We start from the raw sequence: 26432 nt of genomic DNA, 5'->3' as shown, positions 1-26432 counted from the left end.
AAGAAAATTTAGAGACAAAGCGTCAGTGAAAAGAGACAGGTTTGAGTTCACTTACAGAGTGAAATGGTGTGGCACCATGACCAGCCTGCCCAGGTGGGACGTGCCTAGTGCAGAACCACAGCTCCTAACCGGGCCACCTCTCCTTGCTGCCCCAAACTCAGAATAACAGAGAAAACCACCCAGGCGGACTGCTTTGTGTAACTATCACAAGTCACCATCTTGGTGAGTCCCTTTGCACATTGTTCACTAAATAATTTTATGATTTCTTTGGGAAACTTTTATTTTAAGAAGCACAACTAACAGCTTGGGAGTTTGGGATTAGCAGATGCAAACTAGTATATATAGGATGGATAAACAACAAGGTCTTACTGTATAGTACAGGGAATTATATTCAATATCCTGTGATAAACCATAATGGAAAAGAAAATGAAAACTGAGTCACTTTGCTGAGTCACTTTAATACAGCAGAAATTAACACACTATCCTAAAGATGTACTTCATCTTCATCAACTGTACTTCAATAAAATTTAAAAAGCAAAAAAGAAGCATCATTAAAAGGCCTTGTTGGGTAATGAATGAGAGCTACAAAGTTATCTTTTTAGGCTTAGCATATAATACCGTCAGGGCCCTTCCCAGATGGTGCAGTGGTAAAGAATCCGCCTGCCAGTTCAGGAGATGCCAGAGATGTGAGTTCGATCCTAGGTCAAGAATATCCTCTGAAGGAGGACATGGCAACTCGCTCAGGTATTCTTGCTTGGGAAATCCCATGGACAGAGGAGCCTGACAGGCTACAGTCCATGGGGTCACAAAGAGTTGGACACAACTGAGCAACTGTACACACATACACGCGTATAGTATAATCACATACAATTCTTCCAGTTCAAGAAATGGCATCTTTATATCAACGTCACAGAAGGAGAAAGGCTGGTTCCCACCTGAGAAGGCTGTAATCAGGGATTTAGAACCCACCCTGGAGTGAACTCCCAGGTGGAAGGGGAGCAGGCCAGCACAGAGAGTGTCTGCAGCCTGCTCTGCAGCTAACGTTCATACAGCTGTTGTATGACTCAGGGATAGAGGAGTGAGGAGGAAAACACAAGCAAAAATGAGCCACAATGTATGTGTATTATTTTGTCTAACCTACCTTTGCCAAGGTTACTGCAGAACTGTCACCTCACTTCACGTGAGACAGGAGCACTGAGCATACTCTAAAAATGATTGCACGCTAAAAGTGAGTGTCGGAGAAATTCCAGGAGGAGCTTCACTTGTATTAATCATGCGTCTGAAGCTAACAGGTTCATACCACGTTAGCAAATTAAACTATCACATAATCTTGACAATGCTTCCTTGAATCATTAAAAGTCTTCTCGTTTTAATTAATGACAAATTGGATATCTACCTACTGGGGTTTCCATCGATATAGCAATTAATTTTTCTTTAAGATTTCTCAGCTCCCTGCCAAAATGCATCAGGAACACTCAAGCTATAATGGTTTCTCTTGAGCTTGTAGAAATCATCTGAGTTTGGACATCCCTATTGATTAATTGGAGTTTCAGCTTCAGCATCAGCCCTTCCAGTGAACACCCAGGACTGATCTCCTTTAGGATGGACTGGTTGGATCTCCTTGCAGTCCAAGGGACTCTCAAGAGTCTTCTCCAACATCACAGTTCAAAAGCATCAATTCTTTGGCGCTCAGCTTTCTTATTATAATCAACTTTTAAAGAATGTGACAGGCCCCTTGAAATAGGCACAGAGTGGAGCACACTGGTGTATCCAGGGTCAAGGTACAGGGGCCCACAGAGCACAATGAACATAACATCTGCCCACTCCTGCCTGAAGTTCAGGCTCACATGGTGATCGCCACGGAATGGCTTGGTGCCACTGAAACTGAACAGAGTAAAGAAAGAGGATTCACCGGGCATCATGCCAAGCCTCAGGCCTCCTTAAATATTGACTGATTCCTTAATTGATCTCAATGGGCAGAGTGATCGTATCCCTGATTTAAAACACACACTTTGGGTTGAACAGCACAAGCCACAGTGGAGTCTGTGAGCAGAGCCTTCTGTTTTAAGTAATAGTCAATCTCCTGTCCATTTCCTATTACACAAAATCACAGTCATCTTTTTTTCATTTTCCAGGCCACCTTTTCAGAATAGTGTTCAATGAAGGGCTAAAATATCAGGGGCAGAAAATGGTGACAGGTGACCAAGATCTTTGGTCTACACTTTTAATTCTGACGCTGCAGGCAAAGATCTGTCTTCTCATATATAAATGACCGATAGGCACATAAAGAGATGGTCAATATCACTAATCATTAGAGAAATGCAAATCAAAACCACAATGGTCAGAAAGTCTACAAATAATAAATGTTAGAGAGGGCATGGAGAAAACCCTCCTACACTGTTGGTGGGAATGTAAATTGGTGTAGCCACTATGGATAACTGTATGGAGGTTTCTTACAAAACTAAAAATAGAACTAAAAATATTCCAATAATCTAACTCTTGGGCATATATCTGGACAAAGTGAAGTCACTCAGTTGTGTCCAACTCTTTGCAACCCCATGGACTACAGCCTACCAGGCTCCTCCGTCCATGGAATTTTTCAGGCAAGAATACTGGAGTGGGTTGCCATTTCCTTCTCCAGGGGATCTTCTGACCCAGGGATCAAATACAGGTCTTCTGCACTGCAGCAGATTCATTACCATCTGTGCCACCAGAGAAGCTCTTCATCTGGACAAGACTATAAATCAAAAAGATACACATACCCCAGTGTTCATAGTAGCACTAGTTACAATAGCCAAGACAGGAAAGCAACCTCAATGTCCATCAACAGAGGAATGGATAAAGAAGATGTGGTACATATTTACAATGGAATACTGCTGCTGCTAAGTCGCTTCAGTCGTGTCCGACTCTGTGCGACCCCATAGATGGTGGCCCACCAGGCTCCCCCGTCCCTGGGATTCTCCAGGCAAGAACACTGGAGTGGGTTGCCATTTCCTTCTCCAATGCATGAAAGGGAAAAGTGAAAGGGAAGTCGCTCAGTCGTGTCCGACTCTTTGTGACCCCATGGTCTGCAGCCTGCCAGGCTCCTCTGTCCATGGGATTTTCCAGGCAAGAGTACTGGAGTGGGGTGCCACACTGCTGCTGCTGCTGCTGCTAAGTCGCTTCAGTCGTGTCCGACTCTGTGCGACCCCATAGACAGCAGCCCACCAGGCTCTGCCGTCCCTGGGATTCTCCAGGCAAGAACACTGGAGTGGGTTGCCATTGCCTTCTCCATTGTGTGAAAGTGAAAAGTGAAAATGAAGTCGCTCAGTCATGTCTGACTCGTAGCGACCCCATGGACTGCAGCCTACCAGGCTCCTCCATCCATGGGATTTTCTAGGCAAGAGTATTGGAGTGGCTTGCCATTGCCTTCTCCGGGGTGCCAACTACTTAGCCATAAAAATGAATGAAATAATGCTATTTGCAGCAACATGTATGGGCCTAGAGATTATCATACTAAATGAAGTAAGTCAGATGGAGAAAGACAAATATGATATCACTTGTTTGTAGAATCTAAAAAAGGGATACAAATAAACTTATTTATGAAACAGAAACAGATTCACAGAAATATATAACAAACTTATGGTTACCAAAAGGGGAAAGGATAAATTGGGAATTTGGGGTTAACAGATATACACTACTATATATAGAATAGATAAACAACAAGGTCCTACTGTATAGCAAAGGGAACTATTTCAATATCGTGTAATAACCTATAATGAAAAAAAAAATCTGAAAAAGGATATATATGTGTGTGTGTGTGTGTGTGTATGTGTGTGAGAGAGAGAGAGAAACCTGTGTGCAAGTCAAGAAGCAACAGTTAGAATCAGACATGGAACAATAGATTTGTTCAAAATTGGGAAAAAAAGGATATCAAGGCTGTATAGTTTCACCCTGCTTATATAACTTATATGCAGAGTACATCATGCAAAATGCCAAGCTGAATGAATCACAAGCTCGAATCAAGTTTGCGTAGAGAAATATCAACAACTTTAGATACACAGATGATACCACCCTAATGGCAGAAAGTAAAGAGTAGTTCCTTGATGCGAAAGATCAATGGTTACATGTTAAAGATTATACAGACCTTTGTAGAATTAAGTGCTTTAAGATGTCTTATCAGTTTGAATCTCAAAATAGTAAGGTATTTTATTTAATTTTTTCTAATATTTATTTATTTAGCTGCCTTGGGTCTTGGTTGCAGCACACAGGACCTTTCTTTTGTTGCAGCACAGATGCGCAATATAGATGTTGCATTTGGGTTTAGCTGTTTCTCAACACGTGGGATCTCAGTTCCCCAACCTGGGATCAAACCCATGTCCTCTGCACTGCAAGGTGGATTTTTTAACCACTAGCAAAGTCCCCTCAAAATAGTAAGATATTCTAGATCCTTGTCTCCCCTGGAAAATTAGATAGTATAACCAAATTGTTTCAATATTCAAAAGTGGGCAAATCTAACAACGAATATTTCCATGAAGGCTTTAGTGTCTATGATGTGTCAGATCAACCCATCTGGTTTTAGAAGGAAACATGGACTTGCTAAAGTATCTCTGTCCACAGTGGATGAAGTCACAGCATCTTCTGGGTGGACAGACAGAGCCCCAAGCGGGCAACTGATGTGAGAAGGCAGAACATGGACACAAAAAGGAAGTTCATGTCCCAAGACAGTGCAGTTGAAGGACAGGCAAGAAATAGACAGGAGACAAGACAGGAGCCAGAGGATGGAAACACTGTGGGCAGCACCTCCTTAATACAGTCTGGAATGGATAGACAGGAGTCAATGCAGGAGAGAGATGGCACAACAGGCAGGAATGAAAGGGGTGATATCTTTACTTCCTAGCCTCTGCACACTATACGTCTCCTTCTGCTAGTAAGGAGGCAGAGGCAGAGAGAGATAGGGAGAGGCAGAGAGAGACAGAGTGACAAAGAGACACAGAGAGATAAAGCGACAGAGATAGAGAGACAGAGAAACAGAGAGAGATAGAAACTAAGATCAAGTGTAGTATGGGAGCTTCCCAGGTGGCACAGTGGTAAAGAAGCTGCCTGACAAGGCAGGAGATGCAGGTTCAATTCCTAAGTTGGCTAGATCTCCTGGAGGAGGAGATGACAACCCACTCCAGTGTTCTTGCCTGGAGAATTCCATGGACAGAGGAGCCTGGTGGGCTACAGTCCATGGGGTTGCAAAGGGTCAGACATGACTGAGTAACTGAGCACAACACAGAAGGAAGCAGAGAAAGAAACAGAGTGATAGAGAGACAGAGCATGAAGAGACAAAGGAACAGAGAGAGACAGAGGAAAGCAGAGAGAGACAGAGAGACACACAGAGAGACAAAGAGACAAAGACCGAGAGATGGACGAAGACAGACAAAGAGGAAAGAAATCCAGCTGACGCAAACACAAACAGCTCCCAGCTGAGGCCGGAGGTGAACACAGGAGGGACACGGCAAACCGAGGCGGGAAAAGAGAGAAGCTGAGACCCTGCCTTCCCGAGACGGAGGAGGAACAAACAGCACGAGGCCGTGGAGAAGCAGTGAGGTCTGAGGAGAGAGGAGCATGTCTGACTTGTGCCTGTCAAGAAGGGGAGGAGGAAGGCCAAGGTCAGAAGCAAAACAATAAAACCAAAGTGCAAAATGCAGACGGGGGCATTCAGCTCTCTCTCTCTTTGCACCTGGGGGGCAGGGGTTCCCATGGCAGCCGGTCGCCTGTCTGCTGGCTGCCACTTCTTACAGTCACTTCCCTCAACAGCCTTTGAAATAAGGTCAATGTGGGTTGAAAATGGATTGTTCCAGGTGCACAGAAACGTCAAAATCGCCTTGCATAATTCAGAATAAAGAACATTCTATGTGGAACCCCAAAGAATTCTGTTCATTGTTAAACTCCTGTTGGGAAGCAAGTGACGCTCAGTCAAGTGTGGACCACACTCCCCGGATAAGCGGCCGCCTGGGCCGTCAGCTATTATGCTCTTGAGGACCACACACCTGAACAAGGCTCCTGAATTCCTGCCTGAGTTAACAACAGCTCCACATTTTAAATCCCTCTCTCATGCTGTTTGTAATCCTGCCCTTTCTGTCTGCATGCCTCTGCCTGTTTCATCTTCTTTTTTTTTTTTATTTTATTTTATTTTTAAACTTTACAATATTGTATTAGTTTTGCCAAATATCGAAATGGATCCGCCACAGGTATACATGTGTTCCCCATCCTGAACCCTCCTCCCTCCTCCCTCCCCATACCTCTTTCATCTTCTTTGTGTCATCTGAGAGTTGGCTCTACTCTTACAGAATTAACTCCTTTTTTCCTCTGCGGATGTGAAGACAAAGAGGGTTGCTGCATAGCATGGTCATATACTGAATGTGACATCGGACTCAGTTTTGGAAAATAAGTGAACACTAATTCAGCACTGTCTCTGATTTTTTTTTTTTTTATGCAGGCACTCATCAGTGAGAAAATGACAAATATGCACTCGCACATTTAATAAATTGTATGCAGGCACCGCTATACACTGAAGCGCCAATACACTGGCCAACGGATGCGACGAGCGGACTCATTGGAAAAGACCCTGATGCTGGGAAAGATTAAAGGTAAAAGAAGAAGAGGGCGGCAGAGGATGAGATGGTTAGATAGCATCACCGACTCAATGGACATGAATTTGAGCAAACTCCAGGAGATAGTGAAAGACAGGGAAGCCTGGCGTGCTGCAGTCCATGGGGTTGCAAAGAGTCAGATACGACTGAGCAACTTAAAAACAACAACAACCACTACACATATAAAACATGTTCAAAGACAAAACTTAAATGAGTGAAATGAAAAAGTGAAACATAAGTGCGAACGTGTTCTCCCCACATCCTAGGGGACTGTCTCATATGCAGCTGTCATGGAAACAAGTGTTCTAGAGACCCCATCTTCAGCCCTAATTCCCATCTTCCTGAGACGGTGGGCACCTGGTCACCAACACTTGCTTTTAGCCTTGACTGATGGGTTCCTGGAGCCTCAGGTGAGGAAGCACACTTTAAACCCTGAGGTGCATGTGGACAGTGCTGCTCCCCCTCCAGATGGCACGCCCTGTGGGCACAGAAATGATGCCTTAGTCTCCTGATGTCCTCCACATGGTACACTGTGTTGGCTTAGAACACAGGACAGCTTTGCCCACAAATGACTGGGCTGAAGGCAGAGCTGTCCAGACAGACAAGCTAGGAAGGTGGTAGGGTCCAGGCTGGAGCCACTACAGAGCTCCTCTCCCTGCTAGCCACCAGGCAGAGTGAATTCCCTGAGCTACCACTTCCCTGTAGGCTGAATATATTGAAATTGCAAGATAAACAGAAAGTAAACATTAATTTTAAAAAAAGAACCAAACCACCTTTGGAAAAATATATCAGTCTCTAAGTAAATAAGATCAAGGAGTTTTTGATTGTCCCTCTCATGCTAAGAAGGCCTATAAAAAAAAAGTATCTAATTACTGCCATATTCGAAACAGACTTTAATGATTTTTCTGCTTTCTTCTCTGATTGTGAAAGTATGCATATTCAAAAAAAAAACCTACTTGAGAAACGCAGAACAGTACAAGGAAACAACCTATAATCCACTAAGCTGCACCTATATTTTGTGGCAGCTTTTAACGTCTAACTTTGGGGGGGAAATGTAGAAAAAGGAGAAATTTTACTATCAGGAATGTATACAAGAGATTCCACAAGTCTAAGCAGAGCCTTAGGGTGGAGGGCTTGGTGCCCACGAGCCACAAAGGTGAGCTGACCATTGGACAATGATAAATTACTTCCATACATGTTTAGATACAAGATAAAAGTTGGGAGAAATATCAATAACCTCACATACACAGACGACACCACCCTTATGGCAGAAAGCGAAGAAGAACTAAAGAGCTTCTCCATGGAAGTGAAAAGGAAGAGTGAAAAAGCTGGCTTAAAACTCAACCTTCAAAAAACAAAGGTCACGGCATCCGGTCCCATCACTTCATGGGAAATAGATGGGGAAACAATAAAAACAGTGACAGACTTTATTTTCTTGGGCTCCAAAATCACTGCAGATGGTGACTAAAGCCATGAAATTAAAAGACACTTGCTCCTTGGAAGGAAAGTTATGACCAACCTAGACAGCATATTAAAAAGCAGAGACATTACTTTGCCAACAAAGGTCCATCTAGTCAAACCTATTGTTTTTCCAGTAGTCATGTATGGATGTGAGAGTTGGACTACTAAGAAAACTGAGCACCAAAGAATTGATGCTTTTGAACTGTGGTGTTGGAGAAGACTCTTGAGAGTCCCTTGGACTGCAAGGAGATCCAACCAGTCAATCCTAAAGGAAATCAGTCCTGAATATTCATTGGAAGGACTGATGCTGAAGCTGAAGCTCCAATACTTTGGCCACCTGATGTGAAGAACTGACTCACTGGAAAAGAACCTGATGCTGGGAAAGATTGAAGATTGGGAAAGAAGAAGGGGTCGACAGAGGATGAGATGGTTGGATGGCATCACCAACTCAATGGACATGAGTTTGAGCAAACTCCGGAAGTTGGTGACAGACAGGAAAGCCTGGCGTGCTGTAGTGCATGGGGTCACCAAGAGTCGGACGTGACTGAGTGGCTGAACTGAACTGAAAACATAGAATCAATGAAAATGAAACTCATCTACAAGACCTCTGAACATTCCTTTTGCCTCTTTGAGAAAGACAGTTAAGAGAGAATATGTGATATTTGAGAAAACAGATACCACATCTTCTATATACAATAGAATATTACTCAGCCATTAAAAAAGAATGAAATTTGGCCATTTGCAACATGTATGGAGCATGCCGGGCGGAGGTTGGGTTGGTATTATGCTTAGTGAAATAGGTCAGATGGAAAAAGATAAATTCTGTATGCTTTCACTTTTATGTGGAATCTAAAAAATAAAACAAATGAACAAATATAACCCCCAAATAATAATAATTGAGAAAACAGAAATTCAAGCAAGGTTCAGCTGTAAGTGAAAATGAGTGAAGCCAAAATATCATGCTTAATTACTACAATACCTCTGGAAACAATAACCTAAGGAGTAAGAAGAAGTGGAGAAGACTTGTTAAGAGTAGATTTTTCCCCGAGGACCTAAAAAGCCTCTTGATGAAAGTGAAAGTGGAGAGTGAAAAAGTTGGCTTAAAGTTCAACATTCAGAAAACGAAGATCATGGCATCCGGTCTCATCACTTCATGGGAAATAGATGGGGAAACAGTGGAAACAGTGTCAGACTTTATTCTTTTGGGGCTCCAAAATGACTGCGGCCATGAAATTAAAAGACACTTACTCCTTGGAAGGAAAGTTATGACCAACCTAGATAGCATATTCAAAAGCAGAGACATTACTTTGCCAACAAAGGTCCGTCTAGTCAGGGCTATGGTTTTTCCTGTGGTCATGTATGGATGTGAGAGTTGGACTGTGAAGAAGGCTGAGCGCTGAAGAATTGATGCTTTTGAACTGTGGTGTTGGAGAAGACTCTTGAGAGTCCCTTGGACTGCAAGGAGATCCAACCAGTCCATTCTGAAGGAGATCAGCCCTGGGATTTCTTTGGAAGGAGTGATGCTAAAGCTGAAACTCCAGTACTTTGGCCACCTCATGTGAAGAGTTGACTCATTGGAAAAGACCCTGATGCTGGGAGGGATTGGGGGCAGGAGGAGAAGGGGACGACAGAGGATGAGATGGCTGGATGGCATCACTGACTCGATGGACGTGAGTCTGAGTGAACTCTGGGAGATGGTGATGGATAGGGAGGCCTGGCGTGCTGCGATTCATGGGGTCAAAAAGAGTCGGACACGACTGAGTGACTGAACTGAACTGAAGATTTTATGGCAAGACAAATGGATTTATGGAGCATTGCATCTTCTTAGGCTGCCTTAATTTTTTGAATCGAATAGTTGAAAATAACATTTTAAGATACAATAGCTATTTATCTATCCACTCTTGCGTTCTTAATTTTATTGAATATTTACCCCATGCCAAACAGCATGCCAGCCATTTGGAACACAAAGCAAGCTTGGCCTGGAACCCATTCATTCTCAAGGAGCTCACAGTCCAAGAGAATAAAACAGAAGTCAATGCAACAGATTGCTATAAGTGACTCCCATTGTGGGAAGCAAGAAGGAAGCAAGAAGAGGCCAGAGAGGCCCTGGAGAGAAGAGGTATTGTACTGAGTCTGGGGGTGAGTGTGCACCCAGAAGCCGGCATGGGAGGACTTCCCAAAAATGCTGCTGGGGGTGAATTGGGGAACTGAGAGCACAGGTTCCTCTGGAGCACTGAGCACCCAGTGAGGGTGGGGATCACAGTGACAAGGTGGACAGCAGGCTGAAGTCCCCTCGTGGGGAGCCCTGGGAGCCTGGATGGGGATTGTGGGATTTATGCCAGATGCAAAAGAGCCTAGAAGGATTGTAAGCAGAGCAGTAACAAAGTCACTTTGGCTGCTGAGGCAGAGTGTACTGAATCAGGGCGTAGGGGGACAGGAGGAAGGAGGTATTACATGCTTTAATGAGCAGCAGCAGTGGGAACGGAGGGGAAATCCCAGAGGGAGTGGGTCTGTGAAATGACCATGATCCCTGTAACTGACAGCAGCCACCCTCCTGGTTCCTTGGCTGTAGAGAAGGTGGAGGTGGGACACCTCTGAAACAGGTGAGGGAAAATCCACAAATCCCATCTCCTTTGTAGAACAGGGAGCAGCAACATACATGCACCTAACTTAGAACTCAGATTTTTTGTCATCAGTTCATTTTCTTCTTGAGAACAGGTGTATTTGCCAGAGGTTTGTAGTTTCTCTGCCTTTCACTGATAGAGAAATAATAAGCCAGATTCTCCCCAGCCTCCAAATAACCCCTATCATAAGGTTGGATGTAAAGCAAAGAATATCACCTGCTTCTTATCCATGAGTTTTCATTCAGTGCCATGTTACTAAAAGGGAATTTTCCAAATAAATATAATAACTATGAAATGTTTATTCTTCAAATGCAAGATTGTATGTTTGTGTATGTGTATATAAACCCACATATGTGTATATATCCCTGGAGGAGGAAATGGCAACCCACTCCAATATTGTTGCCTGAAAAATCCCATTGACAGAGGAGCCTGGCAGGCTACAGTCCATGGGGTCGCTAAGAGTTGGACAGGACTGAGAACGCATGTTAGTTTCATGTATGTTACATGAAATAAAGAGTTTATGGGTGTAATTTACAAATAATGATTTTACTATTGACCTATTTACAACTATACTTGATGGAATAGACATTCAGAGCATATGAAATAACATAATTGAGATAATTTTAGGTGCATCAAATATTTGGCAGCGTTAACACTGACAGCAAATAAAATCACGGTTTTAAAAACCAGGTTTTTAAAAAATCTTAATGCTTTTATGAGCATTCAAATTTAGAGGGAAATTCCCTTTTTTATGTAACTCAGATTATCAAAAGGCAAATTATTCGTTTACTATATACTGCTGCTGCTACTGCTGCTAAGTCGCTTCAGTCGTGTCCAACTCCATGCGACCCCATAGACGGCAGCCCATCAGGCTCCCCTGTCCCTGGGATTCTCCAGGCAAGAACACTGGAGTGGGTTGCCATTTCCTTCTCCAATGCATGAAAGTGAAAAGTGAAAGTGAAGTCGCTCAGTCGTGTCTGACTCTTAGCGACCCCACGGACGGCAGCCCACCAGGCTCCTCCATCCATGGGATTTTCCAGGCAAGAGTACTGGAGTGGGGTGCCATTGCCTTCGTTCTGTACTGTGAGGAGATCCCTTTGGGCTGCTGACAGCGTCAGTTATTTCCTAATTTCTGATTCATTTGACTTTCTTGATAGAGAGAAGGACATTGAACCCACCCCAGTTTGTCTCAGTACCTGAGTGACCAGGTCTCACCAAAGATGTTGTTGTCATTTAGGTGTGTCTCCAAAATCATGACTGTGGTAGTTTAGTCGCCAAGTCGTGTCCAACTCTTGCAACCCCTATAGACTGCAGCCGGCCAGGCTCCTTTGTTCATGGGATTCTCCAGGCAAGAATACTGGAGTGGGTTGCCATTTCCTTCTCCAGGGAATCTTCCTGCCTCAGGGATCAAATCCAGGTCTCCTGCACTGCAGGCAGATTCTTTACCAACTGGGCCACTAGGGAAGCCCTAAAATCATGACTGGCCAGATCCAAATCTCGTGGTGACACTGATGATAAAGTGTGTCCTCAACAACTTTCTAACGGGAAATGAGCAGTTCATTCATTCATCAGCGACTGTCCTTCTAAACCCCTGTAAGTTCAAGAGACACTACAAACACTGCAAATAAAAAACAAAGATTTTCATCAGCATCTATCACCTTGCTTTTGTTAACATCTTGCAATATTAATTGAGTAGCCACCATGATGCAAACCATGCTATGCTATGCTAAGTCACTTCAGTTGTGTCCGACTCTGTGCGACCCCATAGATGGCAGCCCACCAGGCTTCCCCGTCCCTGGGATTCTCCAGGCAAGACCACTGGAGTGGGTTGCCATTTCCTTCTCCAATGCAAGGGCTAAAAACTGCTTTTGTGCTTTAAAACATTGATTCTCTTAGAAAGAACTGACTGTAGCAGGATTGTGCCAACTATCACTCATCAAGCCTGGTAGGGAGGGTGGTTCTGTGTTGGGAGGGAGAGGCCAACCATGACCACACTTCTGTGGCCCCCAGACTGGCCTCCTGCTTTGAGGCAGCAGTAATTCGCCAGCATGCCCCTGGGAGCACACCAGTTCCCAGCCTCTGTCTGCTCCTTTGTCCACTGCTTAGAGATCACAGACCCCACTGCCTTTTCTCCTGTCTCTTCATGTGTTTCCACCACAACAGTTCAAAAAAATGTGGGCCAGACCTCCTCAAACTTGAAACAGTCATGGAAAGAACCCTCAGGAAGTAGGCTGGAAGATGGCCAGCCACCATCCTGGTCCCTGGAGATGGCTGACGGATCCCAAGTCACAAACATCTGTCTTTCATGCATTCACAAGGCTGGAGAGGTGACAGATATGACACCGAGGTGTCTACAGATTGGCAGCATTCATTCGTCTATTCAATTATTCATTCAGCAAATATCGTTTGCCACTCTAAACTGTTCTAACCTATCAAATCACTGAGGATACATTCAGAACAATACATGTAATCTTCCATACCTGACATTAAGCACTTTGAAAATGAGAATAATTCAGTGCAAGCATATGACTTGGTCCTGGGGAGTTATGGAGGGCTTCAAAGAGAAGATGTCTAAAACATGAAGGATGAACAAGGCTTATACAGATGGAGGGCTGGTAGGTTGGAGATAAGAGAGCCCCCTGGAGCATATGCCAAGGAGGAGGTGAGAGTTCTCATGTCCACACGTGGGCTGGTGCGTCATGGGGAAGCAGACTGGCCAGTCTCAGGCCGTAGCATCTGACCTATTGCAGATGATTCCAGATCACTAGATACTTGGTTGAACCATAAGAAATTGTCATTTTCTAGGTCAAAATGGTCTAATATCAGTAATTTCACGTGGTTCAACCGAATTCTTCCCTGAACAATGTCCCTTGACCATTTTCCATTCTGAATTACGTTCTCTCTAGAAAAACACCACAGTGGCATTGAGGAATATAAGGGAATCAGCAGGCATGGAGTAGGCTGGCGACCAGTGATGATGGCTGATACTAAACGACCTCCACAGAGGCCGTCCCACCGTTCTTCCCACGGAAGAATGGCAGAAGCCACGGTGGGACATGTAACTTTTATCCTTAGGAGGATGGGGATACATAAGGACCAGATTTGTATTTTAAGATGCTCCCTCAAGATTAGACGGAGAATGGGGTAGAAAGGGCAACATTGGACACAGAAAAAAATGTAAAAAGTAGCTGTGAGTGTCATTCAGGGAGATCCACACTAGTGCGGTGAATGCAGGCAGGCAGGAGGATCCTACACGGGCTGACGTGGCAGGACTACTGACTGACTCCAAGGAGCAGAGGAGGGAAGGGGTAGTGAATGGAGGTCCTGGTTCCACACAGGTGTTAGGTGGGACGGCCCGAGCAGCTGGGTGAAAGGCCGTTCCCTGACTGCATACGCAGCAGAGGGGCCCGGCTTGGAGGGGAAAGGATGCATGCTGTGCATGGCTGTTCAGCCGGTCTGATGATTAGGGCAAGGAAGGTCTGAAAGTAGCAGGAGGCAAAGGAACGAACCTTTGTTGGCAGTTGACCATAAGAGTGCTTTATATACAGTGAACAATAAAATGCACACACCCATCCATCAGTTTTATAGATAAAGAAACTGAAGGTAGGTGAGTGCTTACCTGAGGTTAGGCAGCTGGTAAGTGATAGAGTTGCAATTTTTAAAGGTGTGCTTTGCAGTATTGTTTACAATAGCCAGGACATGGAAGCAACCCAGATATCCATCAACAGATGAATGGATAAAGAAGATGTGCTACATATGTATAATGGAATATTACTCAGTCATAAAAAGAAATGAATTTGAATCAGTTGTAGTGAGGTGGATGAACCTAGACCCTGTTTCAGAGAATGAAGTAAGTCAGAAAAACAAATACAGTATATTAACACATACATATGGAATCCAGAAAACCAGTACTGATGGACCTATTTGCAGAAAAGGAATTGAGGTGCAGATACAGAGAATGGATGTTGGATACAGTAGCGGAAGGAGAGGACAGGGCATGTTGAGAGAGTGGAACTGACATATACTAGCGTGTGTAAAATAGATAACTAGTGGGAAACTGTTAAAGAACAGGAAGGTGAGGTTGGCGTTCTGTGATGACCAAGGGGGTGGTATGCGGGGAGGGAGACTCAAGAAGGCGGGAATACGTATAATTATGACTGATTCACGGTGTTGTATGGCAGAAACCAACACAACATTGTAAAGCAATTATCCTCCAATAAAAGAACAATAAATGGGCACCCTCTACCCATACCCACATCTTACAACCCCAACCTACCGTCCAGTCACCTAACAGAACACTTGGTGTGTGTGTGTTGTTTATGGCTAAAGCATGATAACTAGAGTTAAGATCAAAAGGGATGTGCAGAAACCTTCCCCAGCAGAACATGTGGGAGAGCAGGTGCCAGCCAGGGCAGCACACCTGAGCCAGGGGAGCACCTCCTTTCTAAGAAGGAGAGACCTCTTCTCAGAGGATGCCTCCTACCTGCACGCTCTCTCACCCCATACACACTACTGACTACCTTTGTCGTGGTTCCTCCGCACCTCTGGGGCTGGAAGAACCTGCTTTCCACGCATTAGAATTCACCCTGCAGAGCGGAGCTCAGCAAGGCAGCTCCTCTTAACATCTTAAGGGAGAAGCAGTATTTTAGCCAACGGCATTACCCTGGCAGACAAAGGTTTAAGGCATAGCCTATTTAAAGAGTTATTTAACAATTTCCAAAATAGTAGCAAAACATTTTCCATAAAGCTAAATGAGTCCCAGGGAAGAAAGCACGTATTACATTTTTGTACGTGTTTCCTTAATTAGGAACAGAGCCTGGTGGCTGGGATTTATTTTCATGAGTGCACATCCATAAAATCCAGAAGCATCTTGACATGCTGCAGCATCCCTAATGTGTCTCAAATCTGAATGCCTAATTGAGTTAAGAAAAAAAGGCACAAGAATTTTCATGCTGGTTTTGATTCAAGATTCAAAACAGAACTTAAGATGTGCATTTTTCTATGGTTCCAAAACATATATAAGCCGGGTCAACATCCATAACACCCACTTCAGACATTTAAAAGAACAGGAAGACAGACCAAGGCATACATTCTGAATTGAACATACCAAGGAAGATTCTTCTTCTTCTTCTGAAACATGAAAACTCTCTTGTGATCTCCCTCAGACACTTTTCAACTTCTTAATCTACTTACATTTTATAAAAAGAAAAACGTGCTGGGAGATGTTTGTATGACACCTGATTCTTCTGTTATGGGGTTCAAAGAACTCCTTTTTGTGTGTGTTTTACTTTGCTAATTTATGACAGAATTGGCTAGCCTTTTTCCTTGCTTTCACTAAATTTTGTTACAATGAAGAATCCAGACATACCATTGAGTCTGCGATGAAGAAATTACCATCCTTACCTGTGCAGTTTCTCCTCAAGCATTTCCATGTACTTCATAGTATTCACCTTCACACTGGTTTCTGCAAAACAAAAATCCAAAATGAATGCAACTGGAGTCAAAGACTGAACAAAACCCAGAACTGCTCAACTAAAAGCCAAAACTCAAAGGATCACAGTCAAGGTGCCAGTGATAACATCCTATGTTTGGAAAACACCCGAAGCCACTGGAGGGGCTGTCTGGAGGGATGAGTTGGAAAGGGTCTGAGGCCTCCAGGTGCTACTGGAGCTGGAGTCAGGAGAAAAGGTGTGGGGCCTTTCACCACGAGCTTTCAAAGGCAGCTCTTTACATGTCTGGCGTGGATCCCATTGTACTCTGTGCCCCTCCCACTGCCCACTTGGTAGCTAAGTGCTTGGTGTAGAGTTTGGGAAAGAGCATAAAAGTGAGAAGAACAACCCATCTCAGCAATGAATCAGATAACTTCACCAGTGGTAGCTGAAGATTACAGACCCTTTCATTAAAACTCAAATAGAAATCCGATCCAGCCAATAAGTTGGCATTAACTGCTCAGCTCCCAAGCTGTGAGGTCAGCTTCTCCTAGAGATAAACTCAGTGCCTCATTACACCAAATGCTGAAGGAATAGATTACTCTTAAAGCTTCCCTGGTGGCTCACACAGTAAAGAATCTGCCTGCAATGCAGGAGACCCAGGTCTAATCCTTGGGTGAGGAAGATCCCCTGGAGAAGGAAATGACAACCTACTCCAGTATTCTTGTCTAGGAAATCTCATGGACGGAGGAGCCTGGTAGGCTACAGTCCATGGGTTCACAAAGAGTCAAACACCACCGAGAAACTATCACCCACACAAAGTTCAATGGGCCAAAGAAGCACTTTACTAATGTAAAGGAGATATGGTACATTGGGGGAAAGCTCTGATATAGACTGAGGTACAGGGGCTGTACTGGAAACTGGAAAAAGTAACTTAAAATTCCTCATCAAGAAAGCAAATATTTAGATGGGAATACAACAAAAGTTCTGGTTCATTAGTTGTTAATAGCTAATAGCTAAAACAGAAACACACAGAGTGAAATATATATTGTTTAAGTTGGCCTCTTATTTTATTGACTTGTGCTGCACCAACCTACAAGTTCAGTCAGTTCAGTTCAGTTGGTCAGTCATTTCTGACTCTTTGCCACCCCATGGACTGTAGCACGTCAGGCCTCCCTGTCCATCACCAACTCCTAGAGTTTACTCAAATTCACATCCATTGAGTCAGTGATGCCATCCAACCATCCCATCCTCTGTCATCCCCTTCTCCTCCCACCTTCAATCTTTCCCATCATCAGGGTCTTTTCCAATGAGTCAGTTCTTCACACCCGGTGGCCAAAATATTGTAGTTTCGGCTTCAACATCAGTCCTTCCAATGAATATTCAGGACTGATTTCCTTTAGGATGGACTGGTTGGATCTCCTTGCAGTCCAGGGGACTCTCAAGAGTCTTCTCCAACACCACAGTTCAAAAGCATCAATTCTTCGGCGCTCAGCTTTCTTAATAGTCCAACTCTCATATCCATACACGACCGCTGGAAAAATCATAGCTTTGACTAGATGGACCTTTGCTGCCAAAGTAATATGCTTTTTAATATGCTGTCTAGGCTGGTCATAACTTTTCTTCCAAGGAGTGTCTTTTAATTTTAATGGCTGCAGTCACCATCTTCAGTGATTTTGGAGCCCCCAAAAATAAAGTCTATCATTGTTTCCACTGTTTTCCCATCTATTTTCCATGAAATGATGGGAATGGATGCCATGATCTTAGTTTTCTGAATGTTGAGCTTAAACCAACTTTTTTACTCTCCTCTTTCATTTTCATCAAGAGGCTCTTTAGTTCTCCTTTGCTTTTTGCCATAAGGGTGGTTTCATCTGCATATCTGAGGTTATTGATATCTCTCCTGGCAATATTGATTCCAGCTTGTGCTTCATCCAGCCCAGCGTTTCTCATGATGTATTCTGCATATAAGTTAAATAAGCAGAGTGACAATATACAGTCTTGACGTACTCCTTTCCCGATTTGGAACCAGTCTGTTGTTCCATGTCCAGTTCTAACTGTTGCTTCCTGACCTGCATACAGATTTCTCAAAAGGCAGGTCAGGTGGTCTGGTATTCCCATGTATTTAAGGATTTCCCACAGTTTGTGGTGATCCACACAAAGGCTTTGGCATAGCCAATAAAGCAGAAATAGATGTTTTTCTGGAACTCTCTCTGCTTTTTCGATAATCCAGTGGATGTTGGCAATTTGATCTCTGGTTCCTCTGCCTTTTCTAAAACCAGCTTGAACATCAGGAAGTTCACGGTTCACGTATTGCTGAAGCCTGGCTTGGAGAATTTTGAGCATTACTTTACTAGCATGTGAGATGAGTGCAATTGTGCAGTAGTCTGAGCATTCTTTGGCATTGCCTTTCTTTGGGATTGGAATGAAAACTGACCTTTTCCAGTTGTGTGGCCACTGCTGAGTTTTCCAAATTTGCTGGCATACTGAGTGCAGCACTTTCACAGCATCATCTTTTAGGATTTGAAATAGCTCAACTGGAATTCCATCACCTCCACTAGCTTTGTTCATAGTGATGCTTCCTAAGGCCCAATTGACTCTGTATTCCAGGATGTCTGGCTCTAGGCAAGTGATCATAACATTGTGATTATCTGGGTCGTGAAGATCTTTTTTGTACAGTTCTTCTGTGTATTCTTGCCACCTCTTCTTAATATCTTCTGCTTCTGTTAGGTCAATATCATTTATGTCCTTATTGAGCCCATCTCTGCATGAAATGTTCCCTGATATCTCTAGTTTTCTTGAAGATATCTTTAGTCTTTCCTTCTATTATTTTCCTCTATTTCTTTGCACTGATAAATGGCTGTCTGAGGAGGCCTTACAAATAGCTGTGAAAAGAAGAGAAGAGAAAAGCAAAGGAGAAAGGGAAAGATACACCCATCTAAATGCAGAGTTCCAAAGAATAGCAAGGAGAGATAAGAAAGCCTTCCTCAGTGATCAGTGCAAAGAAATAGAAGAAAACCTACAAGTTAAGTTGTGCTAAATTTTTCTCCAAATAAATTAGTTAAACATTTGTTTTCAGTTTCTACTATGTGTCAGATTGTGTGCCAACCTGAGGATTCAGTTCTGGCTGATATGGTTCCTCAGAGCAGAGATCTCACTGGTTTATTAGGAATAAGTACCACAAATTCAGAATATTCCAACCAGAAACGCTCTGTTTCACATCTTTTATGTCTTTATGTGCCACACACTGTTATGTAAGCCCTGAGTATAAACCAGTGAACAGGATCAGTAAAGATGCCTGGGTCTTTCATTCTAGAGGGTAATAATAAGTATATAACATTCCATAGATGACTAGGGAGTGGTCAGTATTATAAAGCAAGAGAAGGAGATCAGAATGTGGCTACAAGATGGTCAGGGTAGGCTCTGCTGAGCAGCTGACATTCGAATAAAAGCATGAAGATGGTGGGGGGAGTACATGAGCCGGCAAGCTGAGGAGGGCAAAGCTGCAGAGGGCCAGCCAAGGCAGGAGTCTGCCTGAGTGCCCCAGCCACACATGGCCTGAGCAGCAGGTCCCCCAGGGTAAAGCAATGCAGACAGAGAAAGAGCCCAGGTCCAATCACAGGCTACTGAGGCAGACTCTACTTCCAAACACAGCCACAGTTGTCTTTCTGGCCCCCCACATGCTTCTAGAGCTTGGCCACTCTCCATTAAGCAGGAAAATCTATTTCCTTTCCCTTGAATGGAACAGGCTAAGACTGTTCCCACCGTTGAGTGTAACAGGAAGGATGCTATATAGCTTCTGAGGTTAGGGGCCCAATCTGGGTTTTTCCTCCTTCTAGGAACCTAACCACCATGCTGTGAGGAAGCCCAAGCCACACTGAGAAGCCATGCAGAGTTGTTCAGGCCGGAAGCCAGGCGAAGATCTCAGCCTACAGCCTGCATCACTCACCAGATGTGCGAATGAGTGAGCTTTCAGATGATCTGGGCCTTTCAGTCTCAGGGAGCACCCAGACTTCATGCAACAGAGACAAGCCATCTCCACTGCTCCCTGTCTAAAGTCCTCACTCACAGAATTTGCGCATGTAAGACATAGTTGGTAGTCATTAAGTTGGTGGAAAATTTGTTCCATAGCTCTAGTAACTGGAAAGCGTATGTCAGGATTTGGGGTCTTCTGAGAGAAATGGCAAAGCACTGCAAAAGAATGGCAATAAATTGGCTCCTGGTTGCTGTGCCAAGAACAGATCCTGGCAGCAAGTGAGAGAATCAGAGCGACACAGGGAGGTCAGCTGATGGGAACTGAGACAAGGGCATCAGCAGGAGGTGGTGCTAAGGGGCAGATTTTAGGTATACTTTAGAGACAATGGGAGTTCTTGATGGACTGGATTTGCATGTGTAAAAAACCAACACGTCAAGAATGACTGTAGTACAAGATTTTTGCCCTGAGCTCCTGAAATAAAAACAGGGTTACCATCAACCAAGATGGGAAGATCTCAGGTGAAACCAATCTGAGGAGACAAGCAAGAGTTAATTGTGGATTGAAATTTGCTAAGAAAGTAGAACTTAAGTGTTCTCATCAAAGAAAAAAAAAGGTAAACATATGAGGTTATGTTTAAACATATGTGTTAATTAAACATATGTGTTAATTAACTCGATGAGGGGAAATTCTTACACAATGTGTATCAGACACCATATTGTACACTTTAAATATCTCATGTTGTCAATTACACCTCAGTAAAGCTGGAAAAAAATCAAAGCAATTGAAAAACTTTAAAAAAGAGTTCAATTTTGAATATGATAAATTTAGGTTTATTAGATATCCAGCCGGGCTGTCAAGTATGAAGTTGGATATATGAGCCTTGGAGAAGGTCTGAACTACAGATGGACACTTGGAAGACCCTGGCAACTGAAGCAAGGAGGAAAGATGTCATCACACTGGGAGTGAGAGTAACTTAAGAAAACCTTGATGATTCCATATAACTATGATTATACTGTGATAGCACCTTTTATCCAAGGGACAAAAATTCATAGCACCTCCCTTGAGGACAAGAAAGCCATATTCTCAAGTTCAAAATAATCCAGAGGTACACCCTATAAATGATTTTGTTAAGAAATCAGGCAGTAAATACTTGAGTCATCTCAGCACTTGAAGCTCTAGTTAGTGACCTGCTGGACCCACAGGAACATCTTGTCCACTTGCCCAGAGGCTGCCATCTGCAGAGGATGTTGTGTTGATTGCTTTTGCTGGATCCTGGACTCATCACCCAGGCCAGCCTTGCTCACTCATTCCTGGGTTGAGTCATCACCTTCCCAGAGAGGCCCAGATTGCAGATGGGGAGTTTAGGTTTTTAACTTCCTAAAAGATGCCTGCAGACACACTGGGAACAGAGCTCGTCTTTTCTTCTCACTCTCCCTCTTCCTCCTTCCTTTCCCCAGCATCTTAGAGCAGGGACACGGAGAACAGTAATGGTGGTGAGACAAGGTCCCAAGAACCAAAGATGATGCTGAAACAGGAAGGAAGGGAGCAGGGCACTTCTGAAAGAATGATACAGCCCAAGCACACAACATAAGCCAATTAGAATCAAATGGATCCAAAATGGCAGACAAGTCATCCTCAATCAGCAAGCTGAACGACACACCCAGAGGCACCAGGACGATTCCAAGGTACTATCAGAAGACCAAAAAGTGGGCATGGCCCAGTTCCTGGAAATCTCCACCCCTTCCCCAAAACAGTTGGGATAATCCTCCGACTCATTAGCCTATGATATTACCCAGCCCCTAAAGACTAACCACACCACATTTCAGGGTCACCACACTCACCCTCTGCAACGGCCTGCACAGTGTCTGTGGAGTGTGTTTTTCTCTGAATAAATCCACGTCTTACTATCACTTTGTCTCACTGAATTCTTCTGTGATGAGACATAAAGAACCTGAGCTTCATTAGATCCTGAAACCAGGTCTGTGATCTCAGAAGACCCTGGGTTTTGACTGGGTTTGAATCCTGCCACATGGGTTCAAGTGCCAACCTGAGGTAAATGGTTTCAGCACCAAGGGAAGCTGAGTACCAAAGGAAAAAGGAGACCAGGGGTCACCAGGCATCCTGATGGGGAAGAGACAGGAACACTTCCTCCTCCCCACATGCTAAGGGAATCTGAAATCCAGAATCAGGCCAAAATATCAGAATGAAATAGTTTTATGAATCCAATTAAATAAGAACCAATTGATCATTAAACACAGAAAATCTGCAAAAACATTTATCAGAGTGCATGACACAAACACAAATCAATGTTACAGGAATGGAATTTGGGTCCTACTTCATGCAATACACTAGCCTAGGCACTGTTTAAGTATAAAAGAGACATGGCCTTGAGGGGCCCAGGGAGCAAGGTGGAGTCAGATGCTAACATTGACAACTCCCTGGAGGGCATAGCAACATTTTCTGTAAATCTTCATCATAACTGATGATTCAAAAATATCCCTACAAGTCTAATGAAAAAAATTACCAAGCTACCAGCAATGTCCTTTTCAGGATAAGATAGGAGAATGCCAAGTGGAAAAAGGTCTAACTGAGTTTCATTGTATTAGATCTTTTGTTTGTGTAATAGAAGGACAGGAGGATTTGTCATGGGAAATGAGTAACACCTGCCATGAGACTGAATGACGCAGTGGTTCCAAAGAGCTTCAGCCCCACCACCTCAGTTAATAAGGACAGCATCATGAGATGAGTACAATATAACCTCAAAGTTGAAAATGGAAGCAAAGGGACCTCATCAGCTTAGCGTCAATCACAAATTTTCTCTAACATTACCCATTTTATTGACGTTTTCTAAAATAAGTAACAAGTGAGGTAGGACCTCATTTTACAAAAATAAATCATCAGATTTCAAAGATCATCATTCAAGGACAAATTTAGATAAGATGAACTCTCATTAGTGAAATCTTCCAGAAGGAAGATGTGAAAGAGGAAGAATTTCAGAATTCTGAGAAACTTCTGACCACCTGAAGCGCCATTCTCCCGCATGAGCTAACGGAAGCACTTCTGTTTACTTGGGTAATTAAGCCAGACACGGAGATGAAATAGTGAAGTAGCATCAACCAAAATCCAGGGAGGGAACAACAGGAAAAAACGGACGTGCAGTTGGACTGAAGTGACTTAGCAGCAGCAGCAGCAGCAGCAGCAGCCATTATTATCCTCATTTTGGGCGTAGAGAAACAAAGGGACCAAAGTCACACAGCTAGTGAAGGACAGTTCCAGAGCCCACTGTTACAAATCACAACCTCAATTTTAAATAACGCAATAGGAGTAAGGAAATGCACACTGAATAAATGCATGTGAAATTTCGGCTGCCAACAAAATGAAGTCGGTGTTCAAACATGTTAAATTCAGGACAGGCCAAAGACTGCTGTAAAAAGTCAGAGTTACAAAGAGCACTAGCAATTACAAAACACAGCCATCAAAAGATGGAAACCTAATTGTACATCAACTGTGGGGAAGAATACTGCTAATATATCAGAATAAAATACATTACCATTGTGTGTCTTATATATATACACATATCACATATATACATGTATATGCGATATATATGCATGTGTGTATATTATATATATGTGTGTGTGTGTGTGTGTGTGTGTGTGTGTAGTATAGGCCAAGGAGTATAGACAAAGTAATTGTCCGTGGTGGTGCAGTCACCAAATCATGTCCAACTTTTACAACCCCATGGACTGTAGCCCTCCAGGTTCCTCTGTCCATGGGATTTCTCAGGCAAGAATACTGGAGTGAGTAGTCCAGGGGATCTTCTCCAGGGGATCATCCCAACCCGGGGTTTGAACCTGGATGTCCATTGCAGATGGGTTCTTTACCAACTGAGCCACAAGGGAAGCCCTCTAAGTAGTTTGCAATGAGAAAATGATTAATGAATGATTACTTAATTTTCCAAGTCTTATATTCAGGTTGAGTCACTCCTCCCACAATGTCATATTCATGCGGTTTTACAAGAAGATTTTATTTGCCTCTATAGATTTTTTTTTTACTGCATTTTCCTGCCATCACTGTATGTGGTGGTCATTCACATAGAACTCTCAAGAGAGAGATCCCAAGTTAAATAGGCTATAATCCTTCCTAGACTTCAGACTGGTCTATCAGTTTTCAGAACCGGAGCATCGTAATATGATTCAGTCATCCATGAAGAGTAAAAGCAGTTATTCTGAGTTCTGTTGATGTGAACATCCTCTAGGATTGGAACTAAAGAAACACCATCACTAACTTAGCAATGGACTCACTTCTCATCAGCAGGACATCATTCAGTGTGCTGTTGTTAATTTTCTCTGATGTTGATACGATTTCCAGAGAGGAGAAAAGTGATCAGATGCGGGTCCCACCAAATTAACAGATGCTAACAAAGAGCAGACCTCTCTTTGGGGTTCCGTCTGACTCTCATTCTTACACCCATCTAACATTTCTGAAGTGCCCACTGCATGCTGGGTTGTGCGTTAGCCACTGCGGCTACAGACTTGAATGTGGCACTGCTCTCAGCCCAGAGAAAACCAGGTTTGGAGATAAAGACAGACAAACAGATAGCTAATAAAAGCAACGAATTCGGTCCAATGATGGAAAGGTAAAGCATCTGTCACTCTGGGAGCACCGTGGAAGGAGATTCAGCCCAGCCTGAAGGGGTAAACATGACTTCGGGTGGAACCGACTGAGTAGAGATCTTAAAGGATTTTCCACACTGGCTGAAGCCGGAGGAGGCGTGCATAATCCAAAGCATCAGGTGCACATAAAATAAGATTTGTGTTTTAGAATATAGGCATTTAACGCCACATTGCTTTATCTTCCCAATAATTTCTGAATCACTCTTCCCTGAGCTTACATGTAGATCACTCAGTGTAGCGCACGAGCTGGCTACAGGAGATAGGCAGGTCCGAAGGTCCGAAAGCACAGGTTCTGAGCCTCCGTCACCTGTCTTGGCCACTCCCAGCAGTGAATGTAAAGATTAACTGCTTCATCCAGATTTTCTCCTTTGGGTGATATGAGTCAAGCTATTACGGTAACTTCAAAGGCAGAGGGTAGGAAAGCCTTTTCAGAACTGGAGCATCATAATGTGATTCAGTTGTCCGTGAAGAAAGTAAAAGCAGTTCCTCTGAGCTGTGTTGATGTGTATGCTTCCGCCTCCACAGTCCCACGCTGTGTGATGCCCCAGGAGAAGCCCTGTCACCCTTGAACCCAGAGCGCATCTCAGGGACTCAGTCCAGATACTCATGTCAGTAGAAACGGTGACTGCTTAGATGGGAAGGGATCCTGGGCAGGAGGAAAGGGGACAGAATGAGTAGGGAAGCTCCCCCAGGTTTAAAAACAGTTAACTATACAGCAAGCACTCACTCTACATAACAGATAAAGCCCCGGTTCCAATTTCACCTGCTGGGCTTGTCACCAGTTAATTGGGTATCATCTGATACAGTAATTCTCACTTTCCCTGTTCAGACTTGCTCCTACATGCAATCTCTCCATGCCCTTGAAGCACACGGCCTAATAAATCAGCACTATTCAGTGACAAAAAGAAAACCAAGCACTCCCGGTATGGAAAGCAAGAGAGAAAAATGCGAACTCTGTCAGTTCTGCCCGCTTTAGCCACCCCCACTCACATACCCCTGACAATCAAGCCCTCCCACCGACTCCCCAGCTCTCCCTGCTGACAGAAGGGCTTGGGTTTGCTTTCTTCCTTCCTAGTGCGTATCCTTGGAAGAGCTGTGGTCTGGACATCCATTGACAATATTGTGTAAGTTGCTTAAAAAGTCTATTTACTAGTTTTGCCTGGGACTCTCCACTTGAGACTATACCCTCAAGTCTGATTCTTTCTCCTTTCTTCCCTCAAACATGGCACACACCCCACCGACGCCCACAGGATTTAGTTCTCTTCATTCTTTTCTAAAGGCAGACAAGCAATAGAATTGGGGACTTTGTTTTTAAAGTGGAACACTATATTCTTAAACATTCGTGTTAAAAAATTTTAAGTCCAAATCCACACTTGATCTTCTTGATTTTATTTTTTTATTTTATATTGGAACATAGTTGATTTACAATATTGCATTCGTTTCAGGTATGCAGCAAAGTGATTCAGTTATGCGCACTAAGTCACTTCAGTTTATGAACTATAGCCCGCTAGGCTCCTCTGTCCATGGGATTCTCCAGGCAAGAACTACTGGAGTGGGATGCCGTGCCCTCCTCCAGAGGATCTTCCTGACCCAGGGATCAAACCCATGTCTCCTGTGGTTCCCACATTGTAGGTGGATTCTTTACCACT

The 26432-nt window shown here is 43.6% G+C and overlaps 1 protein-coding gene across 4 annotated transcripts in view; it reads right to left on the bottom strand.

The window, feature by feature from the left end:
- DISC1 (DISC1 scaffold protein) overlaps positions 1–26432 on the bottom strand; it is a 425923-nt gene that overhangs the window by 77976 nt on the left and 321515 nt on the right. For 3 of the 4 annotated variants that reach the window (XR_009734186.1, XM_061404828.1, XM_061404827.1), the window contains one exon: positions 16109–16169. Coding sequence is in view for 2 of the 4 variants with exons in the window: in XM_061404828.1 (XP_061260812.1) it covers positions 16109–16169 (61 nt within the window). In the remaining 2 variants the exon portion in view is untranslated. Of the gene's footprint in view, positions 1–16108; positions 16170–25001; positions 25430–26432 lie in introns of all 4 variants that reach the window. The other variant, XR_009734185.1, reaches the window with a different exon arrangement.

Source organism: Bos javanicus, chromosome 28, assembly GCF_032452875.1.
Source record: "Bos javanicus breed banteng chromosome 28, ARS-OSU_banteng_1.0, whole genome shotgun sequence".
NCBI lineage: Eukaryota > Metazoa > Chordata > Mammalia > Artiodactyla > Bovidae > Bos > Bos javanicus.
The sequence above is the reverse complement of the archived record's forward strand: the minus strand, read 5'-3'. Positions and strand labels throughout refer to the sequence as shown.